This window comes from Thalassophryne amazonica, chromosome 1 (genome assembly GCF_902500255.1).
Source record: "Thalassophryne amazonica chromosome 1, fThaAma1.1, whole genome shotgun sequence".
NCBI classification, from domain to species: Eukaryota; Metazoa; Chordata; class Actinopteri; order Batrachoidiformes; family Batrachoididae; genus Thalassophryne; species Thalassophryne amazonica.
This window is the reverse complement of record NC_047103.1, coordinates 25,606,859-25,628,878: the sequence shown is the minus strand read 5'-3', so window position 1 is coordinate 25,628,878 and position 22,020 is coordinate 25,606,859. Positions and strand designations below refer to the sequence as shown.

The 22,020-nt window shown below is 43.9% G+C and overlaps 1 protein-coding gene across 1 annotated transcript in view; it reads right to left on the bottom strand.

Annotated features, from left to right (window-relative positions):
- The window catches only part of LOC117507722 (dipeptidyl aminopeptidase-like protein 6), a 660,963-nt gene extending 639,724 nt beyond the window's left edge, over positions 1 to 21,239 (bottom strand). Inside the window, exon 1 of the mRNA XM_034167551.1 lies at positions 21,050 to 21,239. Coding sequence (XP_034023442.1) covers positions 21,050 to 21,226 — 177 coding nt within the window. The 5' untranslated portion in view covers positions 21,227 to 21,239. The remainder of the gene's footprint in view (positions 1 to 21,049) is intronic.
- Positions 21,240 to 22,020: the final 781 nt, after the last annotated feature.

Below are 22,020 nucleotides of genomic sequence, written 5' to 3'. Positions count from 1 at the left end.
ATTTTCACTGTTGATTAATCTGTCAGTTATTTTACTCAATTACTCAACTGATTCATTGTTTGGCAATAAAATGTCAGAAAAATATGAAAAATGTCAATTGGCGTTTCCTGGAGTGCAAGCTGATGGCCTCAAATGCCTTGTTCTGTCCAAAACCCAAAGAAATTCAGTTCATTGTCAGAGAGAAGTAAAGAAACTAGAGCATAAACTAGAAAATATAATTCCAGAAACTGAAATCAGAGAATTTGTTGGGAAAGTGTAGTGACACGGACCCACAACAGGGGGCGTAAATGAACGGACAATGGAAGGAGTCAAATTATAACACTTTACTGGTGTGAATGTCACAACCAAACACAGCAGATTCAGAATGTGCAACAGTCAATTAATAAAAGGTGTCGTGTGGGCAGGCTCGACGATAGGAGACGCCCGTCTGGAAACGAACCGGAACCACACGATTTCCACCGCCACCTGAACCCGAGGAATACTGGAGCCGCCAAGTCCCAGAGTCCCCAGGTGGCCACCTTCCCGGCGTGTCGGATCTGGTACTGCTGGCAGAAAGCAAAAGACAGTCAAAGGGTGGGTGTGTGAACACCCAGTAACAATGGTGGGAATGCCACCTCCACCTCTCACTCAGCGCGTTGCAGCGGTCTCAGCTGAAAAGGAGCGCCGTCTTGCACAGCCTCCTCAAAAACGACTGGTTCTCCTGCAAACACTCACAATAATAGATTTATCGATCTCACAAAGGGGCTGAGAGTATTACCTCCAGATGAAGATGATATCTCGGCAGTTTGGTGGAGGTGTCTTCCTGCTTTTATACCAGATGTGTTGATGAGTGACAGCTGTCACCACGGCTTGTTCCTGAGGCGGCAGCGCCCTCTCGTGCCTGAAGCCCGCACTTCAGGCAGGGCGCCTTCTGGTGGTGGGCCAGCAGTACCTCCTCTTCTGGCAGCCCACACAACAGAATTTGGAAAAAAAAAAATGCAAAATTAAAATTAATCATTCATCATAACGGTTGGAAATTAACTAATGCCTTAATTAAATAATGCTTTAGTGATTTATCCTCCACATTTTTTTTTTTTTTATAACAGTGACTTACTTTGTCTGAGGTGGCCAGTAAAATGGTCCACAAATGGCTGGGATTCAACACTGAACAACTTCCTGTCAAAGGTGATTTCTTTCAAGTATAACTGAAGTTTATATTAATAATACTATTAATACTGTTTGATATTTTAAAAAGTTGCCAGCACAGATTCCTGAAGCTTGAAAGGATGTCTTTGAATTATGTAAACCATCCCATCAACAATCGAAACCTCAAAGAGAAAAAAAAATAGAAAATGTAACATAATTTTAAACCATTAATCACGACTATGTAGATTACTATATTCCTGTCATTTACTGAATGCTGACAGCACTGCACTGAACTGTGAAAGTCAAACTTGAAATTATCAAGTGAGCAGTTGTATAAAAATGTTAAACAAATGACAGCGTACTGACTGCAGAGTCGATGTAGATAAGAGAAGCACGCCGAGTGAAAGCTTTGGAAAGAAAAAACATTTGATTAGAGCATAATGAGTTGTTTCACCAGCAGGGAATCATCATCAGAGAGGATTTCAGACTGATTGCTTTCAAATATATTTACAACAAAGGATTTATTCCACAACATATAATAAACTGAGCATATGACAGACAAAAGCAACAATGACCCATTTTAAATCCGCATTTTCAGACAGGCTAATTATTATTTGCAGTTTTTATATTTAGAACAAACACTGGTGAGTAACCCACTTTGCAGTTCAAACCTGTCAATCATTTATAATAATTTCATAATTTTTGTCAACAGTATTTCTGTCAAAACCACAAAATGAGTTGTTTCTGAACTAAAATGTTGATTTCTATTTGCCCATCATGTTATTCTCCTTCCTATTTGTCATAAACATCAGCCAAAATGGTGTTGATTATCATATTTCAATTCAATTTGTTTCATTTTCATTTATATAGCACCAAATCACAACAAAGCACTTCACATGAGTAAGATCTAATGTTACCAACCCCTAGAGCAAGCACACAGGTGACAGTGGTAAGAAAAAACTACCTCTGATGATTTGAGGAAGAAACCTCAAGCAGACCAGACTCAAAGGGGTGACCCCCTGGTTGGGCCATGCTACCTACACACTTGACAACACAAATATACAGTAAATTTTGGGAGTATATGAGCTATCTTTACCATTTCTCAAACAGTACGACCACATAGTCATTGAAGATCTGCCTGTCTGAAGTAAAAACTCTTCTGAACACACTGATATAGTTTGCAGTCAATTATAATCCACTACTGGATACTGCAAATTTCTGCCGCTTGTATCCGTAATCTTATTCTAATGACCAAAAGAATAAGGTTGTGGACACAAGCAGCAGAAATGAAATTCCTATGCTGGGTATCTGGGCTTACACTCAGTGATCATCTAAGGGACTCTGAGTAGACATCAAAAGGAGCCAGCTGAGATGGTCTGGGCATCTCGTGAGGATGCCTCCTGGTTGTTTCTTCCACCCACATTTAACTGAGAGGAGGCCCTGGGGAAGACATAGGACACCTTAGAGGTGTTATAGTTCCCTGCTGGTTTGGAAACACCTTAGCATCTCCAGGGAAGAGTTAGAAGTCTTGGTTAAGCATAGGGAAGCGTGGGATGAGATGCTTTGTCTACAGTCGCCATGACACAGGCCGTCAGAAAACTAATGAAATACATTTTCTTAACAAAATGTCCCTTCGACCGCTCCCTGCCGAAGGCCACCGCATATCCAAGGTGGATCTGCATGTTGATTTGGCACAGGTTTTATGCCGGATGCCCTTCATGCTGCAACGCCACATTACATGGAGAAATGTAACAGGGGTGGGGTTTGAACCGGGAGCCTTCGGCAATGAAGCCAAGCCCAGTAATGACTTGGCCAACACCCAGGCCAAACATATTTTCTTTATGTATTAGCTAAATTATTATCTGGACAGTGGCTGTGCTAGCTAGCCTAACCTAGTGTTGCAATTCTAATCCATGCTAATGTAGTTACCAAGCAGCAGGCTTAAAAAGTAGGCTGTTAAATTTACTTCAAAGCAAATAGTGTATTCTACCAATATGTGCTTGTCAGATAACATCACTTGCTTACTTAGTTAAAAAAAAGTTTAGTTTGGCAGTTATAACCTAAGTAAGTTGATTCTTGGCTGTCAGACCATCTTATTTTCACCAAAAGTTAACTTCCCAAATGAATACATAAAACAGAGCAGACCTTGCCACACATTTTCCCTTTCATATGGCGAGCATACTGGTACAGTTTTGTTTTACGCTTTTTACTCTTTTAATTCATTTATTAGTAATTGGAGCGGGCCGCGGCCACAACTTTACCTAAATTCTGGGTCTTTTAGTGAAGTTTAGGGCTAGTGGCTGGCGATCACCTTAGTACTTCTCTGTTTTTCTTGTTTAATGCTGGCAAATTATACAGTATTTTTTGTCTTTCTGATGCCTGATTCTGTTTTTTCTCTCTGTTTAAGGTGCAGCTCCATCCAGAGATGGGAGTTGTAGTCATGTTGGCGATCCCCCTGTCCTGTGCGCCAATGGCATTTCTTATATATTCGTCCGTGAATTGTTCTGTGAATTGTTCTGTAATTTATGTTTGTAGCATGGCCCAAGCAGAGGGTCACCCCTTTGAGTCTGGTCTGCTTGAGGTTTCTTCCTCAGAGGGAGTTTTTCCTTACCACTGTTGCTCTGGGGGTTGGTAAGGTTAGACCTTACTTGTGTGAAGCACTTTGAGGCAACTCTGTTGTGATTTGGCGCTATATAAATGAAAATAAATTGAAATTGAAATTGAAAAATGCAGGTTAGGTAGACTGGAAATTTTAAATTGTCCATAGATGTCTGTGAGAATGTGTTTGTCTGTATGTGGCCCTGCAACAGACTGGTGTCCTGTCCAGGGTGTACCCCGCCTTGCGCCCTATGACTGCTGGGATTGGCTCCAGCCCCCTCTTGACCCTTAATTGGAGTGAAAGGGTATAGGAAATGGACAGACGGACAAAGGGACAGCAATTTCTCTTGGGAAGCACATTTTTTCAGGCAACATGTAAAATCGCCTGAAGATGTGCAGTAAGATTTTGTAATTGCATCATCACCAGGAACCCCTCCTTCGATCAGATCACACCCGTCTTTCAGCATCTTCATTGACTCCTGGTCAAATACTGCACTGATATCAAGATTCCACTCATCAACTTTAAGGCCATCCTTAACTTTGTTCCATTGTACTTTTATGAACTCTTGCACATCATCTCACCCTCCAGCACTCCCAGGTCCACCTCACTGTCCCTGCCACCCTCCTGACCAACATGGGGTTTTGGGCCTTCAGATGCTCTGCTCTCACCTCTGGAACTCCCTCCAACCAGACATCCATAACACCGACTCTTTCTCCACCTTAAAATCAAGTTTCAACGACTGTTTTCCATCTAGTTTCATTAAACCTCTGTATGTAACGATTTTATATGCTGTAAACGTGTTATATTGATCTTGTTTTGTTAATTTTATTGATCTGTTCTTGTTCGGCTCTGCTTTGTAATGTGACCTTGGTGCTGTGACAAACACCTATAGGTAATTTAAGAGTACAATGTATTATTAATTTCTGAGCCAGCAGCCACAAAATGATTAGGGCCTGAGTGTACTTAATACATATTATACCAGTGGAAGATCTAAGAAATTTGAGTAATGCTTGTCTATGTCTGTTTGTTACTCTCCTCCTCCCAGGTTCTTTTCCAGATGCCAAGCAAACGTGTCCTGAAAAGTTGTGTTGGCCAAAGTCAATGTCTTTGGGTTCAAAAGTCAAAAGATTGATTTTTACATCAATCCCCATCAAACTTGTCACACATGTATGTGAGTTCTGGAATTGCCCAGGTTATATAAAATTTACCAAAGGGCAATCATTAGGATCAAGGTCATGTCTGTTTGTCTGTCAGCTCCTCCCAGGTCCTTTTACTAATTTCTACCAGAATGTCAGATTGCTATAGCCCGTGCTGCCTCCATGCTCATAAGTACTATTACCTATTTACTTAAAAGAATCTAATGAATTAGATTGTATTTGACACCCTGATTGATTGTACTGATTGTATTTGACACCCTGAGCCGGAGGTCGATGATCGACTTTGTAGTCGTATCATCTGACCTTCGGCCACGTGTCTCGGACACTCGAGTGAAGAGAGGGGCAGAGCTGTCGACCGATCACCACCTGGTGGTGAGTTGGATCTGCTGGGATGGGAGGAAGCCAGTCAGACCTGGCAGGTCCAAACGTATTGTGAGGGTCTGCTGGGAACGACTGGTGGAACCCTCTGTCAGCGACGTCTTCAACTCCCACTTCCGGGAGAGCTTTTCCCAGATCCTGGGGGAGGTTGGAGACATGGAGTCTGAGTGGACCATGTTCTCCACCTCCATTGTTGATGCGGCCGGGCGTAGCTGTGGTCACAAGGTCTCTGGTGCCTGTCGCAGCGGCAATCCCCGAACCCGGTGGTGCACACCGGAAGTAAGGGATGCCGTCAAGCTGAAGAAGAAGTCCTACTTATCTTTGTTGGTAGGTGGGACCCCAGAGGCAGCTGACAGGTACCAGCAGGCCAAGCGTGCCGCAGCCCGTGCGGTCGCAAAGGCAAAAACTTGGGTCTGGGAGGAGTTCGGGGAGGCCATGGAGGAGGACTATTGGTCGGCCTCAAAGAGATTCTGGCAAACCGACCGATGCCTCAGGAGGCGGAAGCAGCTCTCCATCAGCACTGTTTACGGTGCGGGTGGGGAGCTGTTGACCCTGACTGGGGATGTTGTCGGACGGTGGAAGGAGTACTTCGAGGATCTCCTCAATCCCATCGTCACGTCTTCCGAAGAGGAAGCAGAGACTGGGGACTCAGAGGCGGACTCATCCATTACCCAGGACGAAGTCACCGAGGTGGTTAGAAAGCTCCTAGGTGGCAAGGCTCCTGGGGTGGATGAAATCCGTCTTGAGTACCTTAAGTCTCTGGATGTTGTGGGACTGTCTTGGCTGACACGCCTCTGCAACATCGCATGGTGATCAGGGACAGTGCCTCTGGATTGGCAGACCAGGGTGGTGGTCCCTCTGTTTAAGAGGAAGGACCGGAGAGTGTGTTCCAAATATAGGGGGATCATACTCCTCAGCCTCCCCGGTAAGGTCTATTCCAGAATACTGGAGAGGAGAATTCGACCGATGGTCGAACCTCGGATTCAGGAGAAGCAGTGTGGTTTTCGTCCTGGTCGCGGCACACTGGCCAGCTCTACATGCTCCATCGGGTGCTCAAGGGTTCATGGGAGTTCGCCCAACCAGTCCACATGTGTTTTGTGGAGCTGGAGAAGGCGTTCGACCGTGTCCCTTGGGGCACCCTGTGGGGAGTGCTCCAGGAGTACGGGGTCCGGGGTCCTTTGCTAAGGGCTATCCAATCCCTGTACAACCGCAGCAGGAGCTTGGTTCGCATTGCCGGTAGTAAGTCAAACCTGTTTCCAGTGCATGTTGGCCTCCGCCAGGGCTGCCCTTTGTCACCGGTTCTGTTCATTATTTTTATGGGCAGAATTTCTAGGCGCAGCCAGGGTGTAGAGGGGAACCACAAAATCTCATCTCTGCTGTTTGCGGACGATGTGGTTCTGTTGGCTTCATCAAATCAGGACCTTCAGCGTGCACTGGAGCGGTTTGCAGCCTAGTGTGAAGCGTCTGGGATGAAAATCAGCACCTCCAAATCCGAGGCCATGGTTCTCGACCGGAAAAAGGTGCTTTGCCCTCTTCAGGTCGGTGGAGTGTCCTTGCTTCAAGTGGAGGAGTTTAAGTATCTCGGAGTCTTGTTCACGAGTGAGGGACGGATGGAGCGTGAGATCGATAGACGGATCGGTGCAGCATCTGCAGTGATGCGGTCGCTGTATCGGACTGTCATGGTGAAGAGAGAGCTGAGTAGGGGGGCAAAGCTCTCGATTTACCGATCGATCTACGTTCCGATCCTCACCTATGGTCATGAGATTTGGCTCATGACCGAAAAAACGAGATCGCGAGTACAAGCGGCCGAGATGAGTTTCCTCTGCAGGGTGGCTGGGCGCTCCCTTAGAGATAGGGTGAGGAGCTTGGTCACTCGGGAGGAGCTCGGAGTCGAGCCGCTGCTCCTCCACGTCGAAAGGAGTCAGTTGAGGTGGCTCGAGCATCTTTTCCGGATGCCCCCTGGACGCCTCGCTGGAGAGGTGTTCCGGGCACGTCCCATTGGGAGGAGGCCCCGGGGAAGACCCAGGACACGCTGGAGGGACTACATCTCTCGGCTGGCTTGGGAACGCCTTGGGGTTCCCCCAGAGGAGCTCGGGGAGGTGTGTGTGGATCGGGAGGTCTGGGCGGCTTTGCTTGAGCTGCTGCCCCCGCGACCCGACGCCGAATAAAGCGGAAGAAAATGGATGGATGGATTTATTTGTATGTTACTGCTGCAAATAAATATTTGAACACCTACCAATCAGCAAGAATTCTGGCTCACACAGACCTGTTAATTTTTCTTTAAGAAGTCCTCTTATTCTGCACTCTTTACCTGTATTAATTGCACCTGTTTGAACTTGTTACCTGGGTAAAAGACACCTGTTCACACACTCAATCAATCACACTTCAACCTGTCCACCATAGCCAAGACCAAAGAGCTGTCTAAGGACACCAAGCACAAAACTGTAGACCTGCACAAGGCTGGGATGGACTACAGGACAACAGGCAAGCAGCTGGGTAGAAGACAACAACTGTTATGATTATTTATTAGAAAGTGGAAGAAACACAAGATGACTATCAATCTCCCTTGGTCTGGGATTCCATGCAAGATCTCACTTTGTGGGGTAAGGATGATTCTGAGAAAGCTCAGAACTACAAAGGAGGACCTGGTCAATGACCTGAAGAGAGCTGGGACCACAGTCACAAAGATTACATTAGTAACACATGATGCTGTCATGGTTTAAAATCCTGCAGGGCAGCAAGGTCCCCCTGCTCAAGCCAGCACATGTCCAGACCCATTTGAAGTTCACCAGTGACCATCTGGATGATCCAGAGGAGGTATGGGAGAAGGTCATGTGGTCAGATGAGACCAAAATAAAGCTTTTGGAATCAAGTCCACTTACCATGTTTAGAGAATGAGAACAACCCCAAGAAAACCATCCCAACCGTGAAGCATGGGGGTGGAAACATCATACTCTGGGGGTGCTCTTCTGCAAAGGGGACAGGACGACTGCACCGTATTGAAGGGAGGATGGATGGTGTCATGTCTTGTGAGATTTTGGCAAACAACCTCCTTCCCTCAGTAAGAGCATTGAAGATGGGTCATGGCTGGGTCTTCCAGCATGACAATGACCCCAAACACACAGCCAGGGCAACTAAGGAGGGGCTCTGTAAGAAGCATTTCAAGGTCCTGGAGTGGCCTGGCCAGTCTCCAGACCTGAACTCAATAGAAAATTTTTGGAGGGAGCTGAAACTCCAAACCTGAAAGATCTAGAGAAGATCTGTATGGAGGAGTGGACCAAAATCCGTGCTGTAGTATGTGCAAACCTGGTGAATAACTACAGGAAACGTTTGACCTCTAATTGCAAACAAAGGCTACTGTACCAAATATTAACATTGATTTTCACAGGTGTTCAAATACTTATTTGCAGCAGTAACATACAAATAAATTTTAAAAAAATTATACATTGTGATTTCCGTTTTTTTTTTTTTTTTAGATTATGTCTCTCACAGTGGACATGCACCTAAGATGAAAATTTCAGACCCCTCCATGATTTCTAAGTGGGAGAACTTGCAAAATCGCAGGGTGTTCAAATACTTATTTTCCTCACTGTATATATATAAATAATGCAGCTGTTGCCATGTATCAATGCCATCTAAATCCATATTGTAATCTTACTACATTTTTTTCCGCAAAACTGACTGTTTAATTGTGTGAGATTTCAGACCTTATAATATTGGGGTAACGGTGGAAAAATATTTGACCGTTTCAGATTTGCATGTATTACTCCGCGCCATGACCAGTGTTCTGAAGAGATGTCATTCCTGTCGACAGACTAGCCCTTCGCTCAACTATTAGCAATATTGTCGGGGAGCGGAACTGCCAATTTATGCGATGAGATGCACAATTCGACAGAACACCAGCCGTGCGCATTACTATCTGTTAACACTGTTAGCTGAGAGTGAGAGAAAGTCATGTACCGCCGCCGCCACCAAAATGGGTGAATTTAAGCTACGTACCATACGAAAGTATTGATGTGGATTCTGACACAGAATTACTGTTTCACATTTGATGGATTACTCCGAGCCCTGACCGCTGCTGGAGTGATGCTGCCTCACGGTAAGCCTCGCCAACCAAATTACCCACAGAAAAATAAACAGTGCAAACGATGGAGCTGGATTGAATGGGAATAACCCCCTTGTGTCTGCTGATTTGTGGACATTCATGCTGGTTATACGGTCGCAAATATCCGTTTTACCGGTAAAAGTCCATTTGCGACCATATAACCAGCATGAATGTCTACAAATCGTTCACTAGTCCACAGGTTCAGTAGTCTGTGTGTGTATTTACTCCAAATTAAGCCAAACATTACAATTCACAGTCACCCATGAAAGTTGTATAATTGTCATTTGAATTAAATGCCAAAGTCTTAATTACGGAATATTGCGTGTGACATTTATATTGTACAGTGCGTCTTTATAACCAGCGAAATTAAAAACAAAGTGATATGTGTTTTTAATTGAAGTAACATTCACTCTCGCATCACAGATGAAACAAACATCTTCTTAACTGAAAGGAAAAGCACATATAAGTATACAGCTGGTAGTGCAGCTCACTGAAACTCAGCATCAAAATATATTAATTTATTGACCTGAACCTTCGGACGAGTGAACCTTCAGATTAGTGGGATGCTCCCCATGTTCATGGAAGAGCTGTGGTGTGTACAGAAAGACTTCCTTTGCCCATTATCGAATTATTCAGTGTTGGCATCATCGACATAACTGCTTGCTGAGAGAAACATTTAGTCTCATTTGAGCCCTTTCAGCTCTTCAGTCAAGTCATAAGACAGCGACCCTGTCTCCGTTTTGGAATTTGTGCCTCATCAAAATGTCTTAAATGCAAATACAACCATCACATCAGAAACTAAACCGAGGTGCAGACAGTTGAGATGAAGTGTTGAGGAGAGAAGAGGGAGGAGGTGGTGTCAGAGTGAGATGTGAGACCATAAGGAGTGACATTTAAGGTGTTTAACAGCTGCTTATTTGAGCACCGCAGGTGCATCACAAGCAGTCACACGTGTTTCCGTGAGTCAGTGCCACAGTATACAGCAGCAGCAGCAGCAATAGAATTCGGTTTGCAACGTATTTTGGCCTTTGTTGTTTTGCAGATCAACCGACAGATATAGTTTTGAAGTGGCGGATCAGGTCTGTGTGGTGTCCCTGTAGGGATGCTGACTGTGGATGAGCTCTTCATCCCAGAGGACTTCAGTTCTCATGGCCACAGCGTGATATAAATGTCACCTCCACCAGACTTACTCATTAAAGCCACGCGCCTGGAAGAAAGCCAACACTCCAGCTGACATTAAAAGGAGGACTATTTTGGCCTTGGATAACAGCATGGTATACATACATTAAAGAACAAGCAAAGCATGATGCAAAAAGTATGTCACCGGAACAAGAGTTCATGTGAGCTCACTCTGTAGCAATCACAGCATAGGAAGGTCTTTATAAAATGTTTCTGTGCAGAATCATGCATCGCTTTTTCTATCAATTTCAGGTCAAGTTGAAGTTCTCTGCACAAACAAACAAACAAACAAACAAACAGGAGCTCTAGAAATCAAATTTATGTTATATTCATGATCACCTTAACCAGAGCATTTCCCATAGACTGGATATATACTGGACAGGGATGTTGCCCAAAGAGAAATGCGTCATTTTGAAGCTGGCAGTACTATGTAACTGGACAAAAAGGCGCAGCATGGACAATCAATCAATCAATCAATCAATCAATCAATCAATTTTTTTATATAGCGCCAAATCACAACAAACAGTTGCCCCAAGGCGCTTTATATTGCAAGGCAAGGCCATACAATAATTATGTAAAACCCCAACGGTCAAAACGACCCCCTGTGAGCAAGCACTTGGCTACAGTGGGAAGGAAAAACTCCCTTTTAACAGGAAGAAACCTCCAGCAGAACCAGGCTCAGGGAGGGGCAGTCTTCTGCTGGGACTGGTTGGGGCTGAGGGAGAGAACCAAGAAAAAGACATGCTGTGGAGGGGAGCAGAGATCGATCACTAATGATTAAATGCAGAGTGGTGCATACAGAGCAAAAAGAGAAAGAAACAGTGCATCATGGGAACCCCCCAGCAGTCTACGTCTATAGCAGCATAACTAAGGGATGGTTCAGGGTCACCTGATCCAGCCCTAACTATAAGCTTTAGCAAAAAGGAAAGTTTTAAGCCTAATCTTAAAAGTAGAGAGGGTGTCTGTCTCCCTGATCTGAATTGGGAGCTGGTTCCACAGGAGAGGAGCCTGAAAGCTGAAGGCTCTGCCTCCCATTCTACTCTTACAAACCCTAGGAACTACAAGTAAGCCTGCAGTCTGAGAGCGAAGCGCTCTATTGGGGTGATATGGTACTACTAGGTCCCTAAGATAAGATGGGACCTGATTATTCAAAACCTTATAAGTAAGAAGAAGAATTTTAAATTCTATTCTAGAATTAACAGGAAACCAATGAAGAGAGGCCAATATGGGTGAGATATGCTCTCTCCTTCTAGTCCCCGTCAGTACTCTAGCTGCAGCATTTTGAATTAACTGAAGGCTTTTTAGGGAACTTTTAGGACAACCTGATAATAATGAATTACAATAGTCCAGCCTAGAGGAAATAAATGCATGAATTAGTTTTTCCAGCATCACTCTGAGACAAGACCTTTCTGATTTTAGAGATATTGCGTAAATGCAAAAAAGCAGTCCTACATATTTGTTTAATATGCGCTTTGAATGACATATCCTGATCAAAAATGACTCCAAGATTTCTCACAGTATTACTAGAGGTCAGGGTAATGCCATCCAGAGTAAGGATCTGGTTAGACACCATGTTTCTAAGATTTGTGGGGCCAAGTACAATAACTTCAGTTTTATCTGAGTTTAAAAGCAGGAAATTAGAGGTCATCCATGTCTTTATGTCTGTAAGACAATCCTGCAGTTTAGCTAATTGGTGTGTGTCCTCTGGCTTCATGGATAGATAAAGCTGGGTATCATCTGCGTAACAATGAAAATTTAAGCAATACCGTCTAATAATACTGCCTAAGGGAAGCATGTATAAAGTAAATAAAATTGGTCCTAGCACAGAACCTTGTGGAACTCCATAATTAACTTTAGTCTGTGAAGAAGATTCCCCATTTACATGAACAAATTGTAATCTATTAGACAAATATGATTCAAACCACCGCAGCGCAGTGCCTTTAATACCTATGGCATGCTCTAATCTCTGTAATAAAATTTTATGGTCAACAGTATCAAAAGCAGCACTGAGGTCTAACAGAACAAGCACAGAGATGAGTCCACTGTCCGAGGCCATAAGAAGATCATTTGTAACCTTCACTAATGCTGTTTCTGTACTATGATGAATTCTAAAACCTGACTGAAACTCTTCAAATAGACCATTCCTCTGCAGATGATCAGTTAGCTGTTTTACAACTACCCTTTCAAGAATTTTTGAGAGAAAAGGAAGGTTGGAGATTGGCCTATAATTAGCTAAGATAGCTGGGTCAAGTGATGGCTTTTTAAGTAATGGTTTAATTACTGCCACCTTAAAAGCCTGTGGTACATAGCCAACTAACAAAGATAGATTGATCATATTTAAGATCGAAGCATTAAATAATGGTAGGGCTTCCTTGAGCAGCCTGGTAGGAATGGGGTCTAATAAACATGTTGATGGTTTGGATGAAGTAACTAATGAGAATAACTCAGACAGAACAATCGGAGAGAAAGAGTCTAACCAAATACCGGCATCACTGAAAGCAGCCAAAGATAACGATACGTCTTTGGGATGGTTATGAGTAATTTTTTCTCTAATAGTTAAAATTTTGTTAGCAAAGAAAGTCATGAAGTCATTACTAGTTAAAGTTAATGGAATACTCAGCTCAATAGAGCTCTGACTCTTTGTCAGCCTGGCTACAGTGCTGAAAAGAAACCTGGGGTTGTTCTTATTTTCTTCAATTAGTGATGAGTAGAAAGATGTCCTAGCTTTACGGAGGGCTTTTTTATAGAGCAACAGACTCTTTTTCCAGGCTAAGTGAAGATCTTCTAAATTAGTGAGACGCCATTTCCTCTCCAACTTACGGGTTATCTGCTTTAAGCTACGAGTTTGTGAGTTATACCACGGAGTCAGACACTTCTGATTTAAAGCTCTCTTTTTCAGAGGAGCTACAGCATCCAAAGTTGTCTTCAATGAGGATGTAAAACTATTGACGAGATACTCTATCTCCCTTACAGAGTTTAGGTAGCTACTCTGCACTGTGTTGGTATATGGCATTAGAGAACATAAAGAAGGAATCATATCCTTAAACCTAGTTACAGCGCTTTCTGAAAGACTTCTAGTGTAATGAAACTTATTCCCCACTGCTGGGTAGTCCATCAGAGTAAATGTAAATGTTATTAAGAAATGATCAGACAGAAGGGAGTTTTCAGGGAATACTGTTAAGTCTTCTATTTCCATACCATAAGTCAGAACAAGATCTAAGATATGATTAAAGTGGTGGGTGGACTCATTTACTTTTGAGCAAAGCCAATAGAGTCTAATAATAGATTAAATGCAGTGTTGAGGCTGTCATTCTCAGCATCTGTGTGGATGTTAAAATCGCCCACTATAATTATCTTATCTGAGCTAAGCACTAAGTCAGACAAAAGGTCTGAAAATTCACAGAGAAACTCACAGTAACGACCAGGTGGACGATAGATAATAACAAATAAAACTGTTTTTTGGGACTTCCAATTTGGATGGACAAGACTAAGAGACAAGCTTTCAAATGAATTAAAGCGCTGTCTGGGTTTTGGATTAATTAATAAGCTGGAATGGAAGATTGCTGCTAATCCTCCACCCCGGCCCGTGCTACGAGCATTCTGACAGTTAGTGTGACTCGGGGGTGTTGACTCATTTAAACTAACATATTCATCCTGCTGTAACCAGGTTTCTGTTAGGCAGAATAAATCAATATGTTGATCAATTATTATATCATTTACCAACAGGGACTTAGAAGAGAGAGACCTAATGTTTAATAGACCACATTTAACTGTTTTAGTCTGTGGTGCAGTTGAAGGTGCTATATTATTTTTTCTTTTTGAATTTTTATGCTTAAATAGATTTTTGCTGGTTATTGGTAGTCTGGGAGCAGGCACCGTCTCTACGGGGATGGGGTAATGAGGGGATGGCAGGGGGAGAGAAGCTGCAGAGAGGTGTGTAAGACTACAACTCTGCTTCCTGGTCCCAACCCTGGATAGTCACGGTTTGGAGGATTTAAGAAAATTGGCCAGATTTCTAGAAATGAGAGCTGCTCCATCCAAAGTGGGATGGATGCTGTCTCTCCTAACAAGACCAGGTTTTCCCCAGAAGCTTTGCCAATTATCTATGAAGCCCACCTCAGTTTTTGGACACCACTCAGACAGCCAGCAATTCAAGGAGAACATGCGGCTAAACATGTCACTCCCGGTCCGATTGGGGAGGGGCCCAGAGAAAACTACAGAGTCCGACATTGTTTTTGCAAAGTTACACACCGATTTAATGTTAATTTTAGTGACCTCCGATTGGCGTAACCGGGTGTCATTACTGCCGACGTGAATTACAATCTTACCAAATTTACGCTTAGCCTTAGCCAGCAGTTTCAAATTTCCTTCAATGTCGCCTGCTCTGGCCCCCGGAAGACAATTGACTATGGTTGCTGGTGTCGCTAACTTCACATTTCTCAAAACAGAGTCGCCAATAACCAGAGTTTGATCCTCGGCGGGTGTGTCGTCGAGTGGGAAAAAACGGTTAGAGATGTGAACGGGTTGGCGGTGTACACGGGGCTTCTGTTTAGGGCTACGCTTCCTCCTCACAGTCACCCAGTCAGCCTGCTTTCCCGGCTGCTCGGGATCTGCCAGGGGGGAACTAACGGCGGCTAAGCTACCTTGGTCCGCACCGACTACAGGGGCCTTGCTAGCTGTAGAATTTTCCACGGTGCGGAGCCGAGTCTCCAATTCGCCCAGCCTGGCCTCCAAAGCTACGAATAAGCTACACTTATTACAAGTACCATTACTGCTAAAGGAGGCCGAGGAATAACTAAACATTTCACACCCAGAGCAGAAAAGTGCGGGAGAGACAGGAGAAGCCGCCATGCTAAATCGGCTAAGAGCTAGTAGCTACGCTAAGCTAACGGATTCCTAAAAACACGCAAAGTGAATAATGTGTAAATAATTTAGAGGTGATTCAGCAGAAGGAGTGCTTTAGTTAAGGCACGTAAAGATTACACTGGGAAACAAATCGTAATCTAGATAACTAGATCAATCTAACTGCGCAGATTAAACAGCTAACAGATACAGAAAAACACCGCTGTGCTCCGGAACAGGAAGTGATACAATACCGCAGTGAGAGCCAACCACCAGTAGAGGCAAGCAAGAGCGTTGTGTGACCTGGGCGGGATGAATGAGGCTTGAACAAGATAAGATTTGAACTTCTTTGTCCTCAAACGTGTGGTTAGTGTCTTTCCTTCAAATCTTAGCCAGAGAGAAGAAATGGTTTGAGAGAGGAGTGAAGGAGACATTGTATGTGAAACAGTTGAAACCCATCCTTAACTGGGGAGGGGGTCTGAGACATGCTTTGTCCCCTGTTTACAATGGGGTACACAGGTCAAAGCCATTTCAGTCTTTTGTTCATGGTAATGAGTCATTCACGTCATCAGGAGACTCGTCAGGAGAGGTGTCAGGAGAGGCATCAGTCCCACTGTTAGGAGGGACAGCTACCTCGTCATTAGGAGGGTGCTAACTAGAGCAGAATAGGTGCTAATTAAAGCAGTTGTTTACTCACTAGCCAATAGCAGTCTGCCTCTCGGTAGGAGGGGTCTGGTTAGGTTTAAAACTCCATCTTTTGTGGCTTCTGTTTGTTCTTCTCTACAAGAGTCAAGACAGAAGTTAGACTACCAGAGCAAAAATTTTAGCTGAGGAAGCTTCTGTGATTTTAAGTGAAACGTCCTCACGTCAAGCAACCCAGTCCAGTCAAAGATTCAAGCTTCTCCACTATGGAAACCACCTGGACAACTGAGAGCCTTCACAGAAACATTAAAATGAAAAAAAGAAAAAAAAAATCTAAGAGTTGAACAAACTCTAGGACAACATTAAAAAATATATCCTCACATCACAGAGTAAAAGGAATTCTAACCATAAAAACAATTTGCTTTGCCTCTGTTGTCTTGGAAAGCCAGATCTTCATATAATGCAGTCTTAGAAGGATGCAGCCCCAGAATTGGGAAACAGCCATGGAACTGATGGAGGCTATTATAAACAGCAGAATCCAACCATATAGAAGCTACATGTACCTTATGTAGGAACTATGGCTAAGCTGAAGACCAACATCCACACAACCTGAGAAACAACTAATCATGCAATCCTCAAACATCACTAAGAGGAAGTTGCCTGTATAGCAGGAGACTGGAAGTCTCCAACAGAATGATAATGAGATGCAACAGCATGCGCAGGAAAAGATGCAGACCAGAGCTGTGGAGTCAGATAATATGATTCTGCCAACCGTGACAGCTGAGCTCACTGAGATAGAGATAAGAATCATGGCTAGATTAAACACAGTCAACCCCTAGACCCAATTTCCAAGGTGAACTGAAGACTCCCATGAGATGAGATACCCACAGATGTTAACGCAGCTTTGCTCAACATCACACAAACCAATGCAATCAGACAGTCTAGGCCACTGCAACAGTTATCCTGGTACAAGCACAAGAGCATAAACCATAGAAAATACCCCACATGTAGAAGAAGGCTGGAGGCTCAGGTCAAACGTGCCCGGAATGAACTTTGCTGGGTAACAGAGGTGGAAAAGGGAGTCATGAAGGACAGGTCATGGCTGAAAACAAGTTGTCCCCATGTAAGGCTCTGGAGACCGAGTACCACCAAAAACACATATGGAGGTAGAAGGGATCCCATGACAATATCGCTTCTTTGCTGAGAACTAACCAGTCACAAATGCAACATCCTCTGGGTGGAACATTCTTTTTGTGTTCTTTGTACTTCCATTGTATTGTAGAGCTTTGTGATGCATCTGTTTTTGTGAGCATTGTGTCAATTTTCAACAGAGACACTATCAAATTAAATTACTGCACAGACTGAAGGTTACACTTGTTTGTGCTCTCTGTTTGCCAGTGTTTTTTTAGTTATTTGTCGAACTTTTTTCATGCAACTACCTGCTGCTGAACTGATGCAGATTAATTTGCATTTATGTTTTCTGTAATTGCTAGTGTTGTCTAAATTTGGAAGTGCTGTGGCCTCTATCAGCCACTGTACCTTATGGGTTTTTGCAGAGTCCTGTCTGTACCAGCGGCGGGCAATTAGTTTTCCAAAGAGGCCACATGAGTAACAGAAAATATTGTACCGGGCCGGACCAATATACTGAACTCAACTCTGTTCCATATTAATTTCCACACAGCAGGCTGCCCCCCCCCCCACACACACACCACCCCATCATCCTGCAGAGGAGCAGATGCTGATGGCAGCCAGGAGAAAAAATAAAACAGAGAGATTATTCTAAAAATTGATTTTTCAACATTCTGAATACGGCGTACATGTATCCCATGGATGCAGTTCCCAGAGATGCTGTACATTTTATATCTTGCATCCAGCCTTGATTTTGCATCAGAACAGTGCGTTTATCATTAAGCAACTTCTGGCAGCACGCACGCACACATACGTAAGTTAACTGAGAATAAAAGACACCTTCAAAATAAAATCAACAGTTTTTATTTCATGCATGATGTGTAAACATATTCACGTCTAGTATATAATTTCTAAATAATCTCACGCCAGCCAGTGAGAGACAGCCAAAGGGTTGGATGTGGCCCAGGGACATATGGAGTAATGTCAGATGAGTTTTAGCCACTTAGGCATTAAATAAATAAACTAAGTTGGGAAAAAATGAAAAAGATGACAATCCCAAAATAAAATCCAAAATGTTAAAATCAAGATAATAATAATAATAATAATAATAATAATAATAATAATAATAATAATCCAGATCAAGATTTTGATGACACTTTTTGAGCCAGTGATTCAAATAGTACATTAAAATGTGGAGGAAAACAAACAAAAAAAAAATGTTACACTCAATTTTATGTATAGTTTAGTTGAAACCTTAAATCATATGTACAATTTGACAGGGAAAAAAACACATGTAGGTGTCACAAATGATAGAGGTGTTTTATTTAAAGTTGGTCTAAGTTTCACTTTTATCAGTGTATGAAGGGTCTCCCCCCACACACACACAGAACATAATGGGTAAGGAGAGTGGGACAACAAATAAAGAAAACTAAATAATTCAGTGCTGTGGACAGCGACAGCGGAGCCAGAGCTTCAGCACCACGGACAGCTCCGTGGTGCTGAACATAAAGAAAAAAAACATCAAAGTAAAATAAACACTGCGACAAAATAAAAATACACTCAACAAAAATATACACGCAACACTTTTTGTTTTGGTCCCATTTTGTATGAGATGAACTGGAAGATCTAAAACTTATTCCACATACACAATATCACCATTTCCCTCAAATATTGTTCACAAACCAGTCTAAATCTGTGATAGTGAGCACTTCTCCTTTGCTGAGATAATCCATCCCACCTCACAGGTGTGCCATATCAAGATGCTGATTAGACACCATGATTAGTGCACAGGTGTGCCTTAGACTGTCCACAATAAAAGGCCACTCTGAAAGGTGCAGTTTTGTTTTATTGGGGGGGGGGGGATACCAGTCAGTATCTGGTGTGACCACCATTTGCCTCATGCAGTGCAACACATCTCCTTCACATAGAGTTGATCAGGTTGTCAATTGTGGCCTGTGGAATGTTGGTCCACTCCTCTTCAATGGCTGTGCGAAGTTGCTGGATATTGGCAGGAACTGGTACACGCTGTCGTATACGCCGGTCCAGAGCATCCCAAACATGCTCAATGGGTGACATGTCCGGTGAGTATGCCGGCCATGCAAGAACAGACATTTTCAGCTTCCAAGAATTGTGTACAGATCCTTGCAACATGGGGCCGTGCATTATCCTGCTGCAACATGAGGTGATGTTCTTGGATGTATGGCACAACAATGGGCCTCAGGATCTTGTCACGGTATCTCTGTGCATTCAAAATGCCATCAATAAAATGCACCTGTGTTCTTCGTCCATAACAGACGCCTGCCCATACCATAACCCCACCGCCACCATGGGCCACTCGATCCACAACATTGACATCAGAAAACCGCTCACCCACATGACGCCACACACGCTGTCTGCCATCTGCCCTGAACAGTGTGAACCGGGATTCATCCGTGAAGAGAACACCTCTCCAACGTGTCAAACGCCAGCAAATGTGAGCATTTGCCCACTTAAGTCGGTTACGACGACGAACTGGAGTCAGGTCGAGACCCCGATGAGGACGACGAGCATTCAGATGAGCTTCCCTGAGATGGTTTCTGACAGTTTGTGCAGAAATTCTTTGGTTATGCAAACCGATTGTTTCAGCAGCTGTCCGAGTGGCTGGTCTCAGACGATCTTGGAGGTCAACATGCTGGATGTGGAGGTCCTGGGCTGGTGTGGTTACACGTGGTCTGTGGTTGTGAGGCTGGTTGGATGTACTGCCAAATTCTCTGAAACGCCTTTGGAGACGGCTTATGGTAGAGAAATGAACATTCAATACACGAGCAACAGCTCTGGTTGACATTCCTGCTGTCAGCATGCCAACTGCACGCTCCCTCAAATCTTGCGACATCTGTGGCATTGTGCTGTGTGATAAAACTGCACCTTTCAGAGTGGCCTTTTATTGTGGGCAGTCTAAGGCACACCTGTGCACTAATCATGGTGTCTAATCAGCATCTTGGTATGGCACACCTGTGAGGTGGGATGGATTATCTCAGCAAAGGAGAAGTGCTCACTATCACAGATTTAGACTGGTTTATGAACAATATTTGAGGGAAATGGTGATATTGTGTATGTGGAAAAAGTTTTAGATCTTTGAGTTCATCTCATACAAAATGGGACCAAAACCAAAAGTGTTGCGTTTATATTTTTGTTGAGTGTAAATAAAAGCAAGTTCTTTCTGCTTCTCCTTTTTTCGACATCTGCATGTTGATTTGGCACGTTTTACGCCAGATGCCCTTCCTGACGCTACTCCACATTATGGAGAATGGATCATTTCTGTCATTAAAACAAACAACCAAAATCTCTGATCTTCGAGTCCAGGAAGTCTCAAATGACAAATGGAGAGCACGCGCGCGCGCGCGCGCGCACACACACACACACACACACACACACACACACACACACACACACACACACACACACACACACACACACACACACTTCCCCCACCCTCGTGGGCGGGGCGCGTAACAAATAGGACAACTGAATACTTTGCAGGAATAAATCAGCACCACGGACAGAGACAGCAGCTGCAGCCACAGCTTCAGTACCACGGACACACACACACACACACAATCTGATCATTTCTGTTACAACCAAAACCCGTGTTTGAGAACAAATATAAAAGCTGCTCCGACGTGCTGCCGAGCAAACACTAACAGACGTCAGAGACGCGTCATTCTGACTGACAGACGCCGTAGCCAATTAAAACTAAAAGCAAGTTCGACAAGTTTTCCTCAAAAACAAAAAACCAAAAAACAAAAAAACAAAAACAAACAAAAAAAAGCGATGGAGTCAATGTTAAATTCAAATGTGATGTGAATATTATTTTACTAAGGTGCGATGTGAAGTTCAACAGCAGCGCTTCCTTACGTCCTCGTCGTCGCGGCGCCGGCGGGGCTGAGGCTGAGGCTGGATCCGGGCTCTCGGGCTCCTCGGCGCCCGCTCCGCCTCCGGTCCCTGCCCCAGGAGTTGACTCGCCTCCGGGGGAGACGGGAACGACGCGTTAGTGCTGATCTTCCCAGTGATCCTCTGGTACAGTGATGCCATGTCAAAAAGTAGAATCCACAGCAACTCAACGATCAATACGTGAAGGTGGGGAGAAAAAAAAAAGCAGCCCAAAGTGGCTCCAAGTTCGAGAATACCGATGAGTAATCGATGAGGTAATTCGATTAGACGTCGTTCAAAGTTCAGATGGAGAGGAAAGAAAAACACTCCAAGCTGTGATCTGGATTCACGTCACGTACTTTCAGCCTCGCTGCTCCGCGCGCGCAGACTCTGCAGCCACCGCGCACTTTGTGCACTTTCCCCAAGTTGATGCGCAATAGCCAGAAAAATAAAACAATAACTGTACGTGGGGTTACAGGAAGCGGAATAAAGAACGAGTTATGATCGGGACCCGAAACATCCTCACTGACAGCTCTGATCCCTCCCATCGTCCTGCAAAATCAAATCAAATCAAATGAAAAAAAAAGATCCGCTAATGTCCCTCAAAACGACACAATGCGCAATCAAAACATCAGGCAAACTTATGACTGTGCACACAGAGTGCACTCAAGGAGCTCCGGTAGTTTCTTATCTTTGCCTCCATTTAGGTCGATCGAGGGGTCATGTGGAAGATAAGAGCGCCCCCATGTGACGGATTTTAAAACAATAGAAATGGCATTGTCAGAGATCAACACTTATTAAAAAAAAAGAAGTACACAAAATACACACACTCACTCATTCTCAACTGCTTACTCAAAATAAGGGTCACAGGAGGCTGGAGCCTATCCCAGCAGTCATGGGGCGTGAGGGGTACATCCTGGGCAGGACGCCAGTCTGTAGCCGGGCCACATACAGAC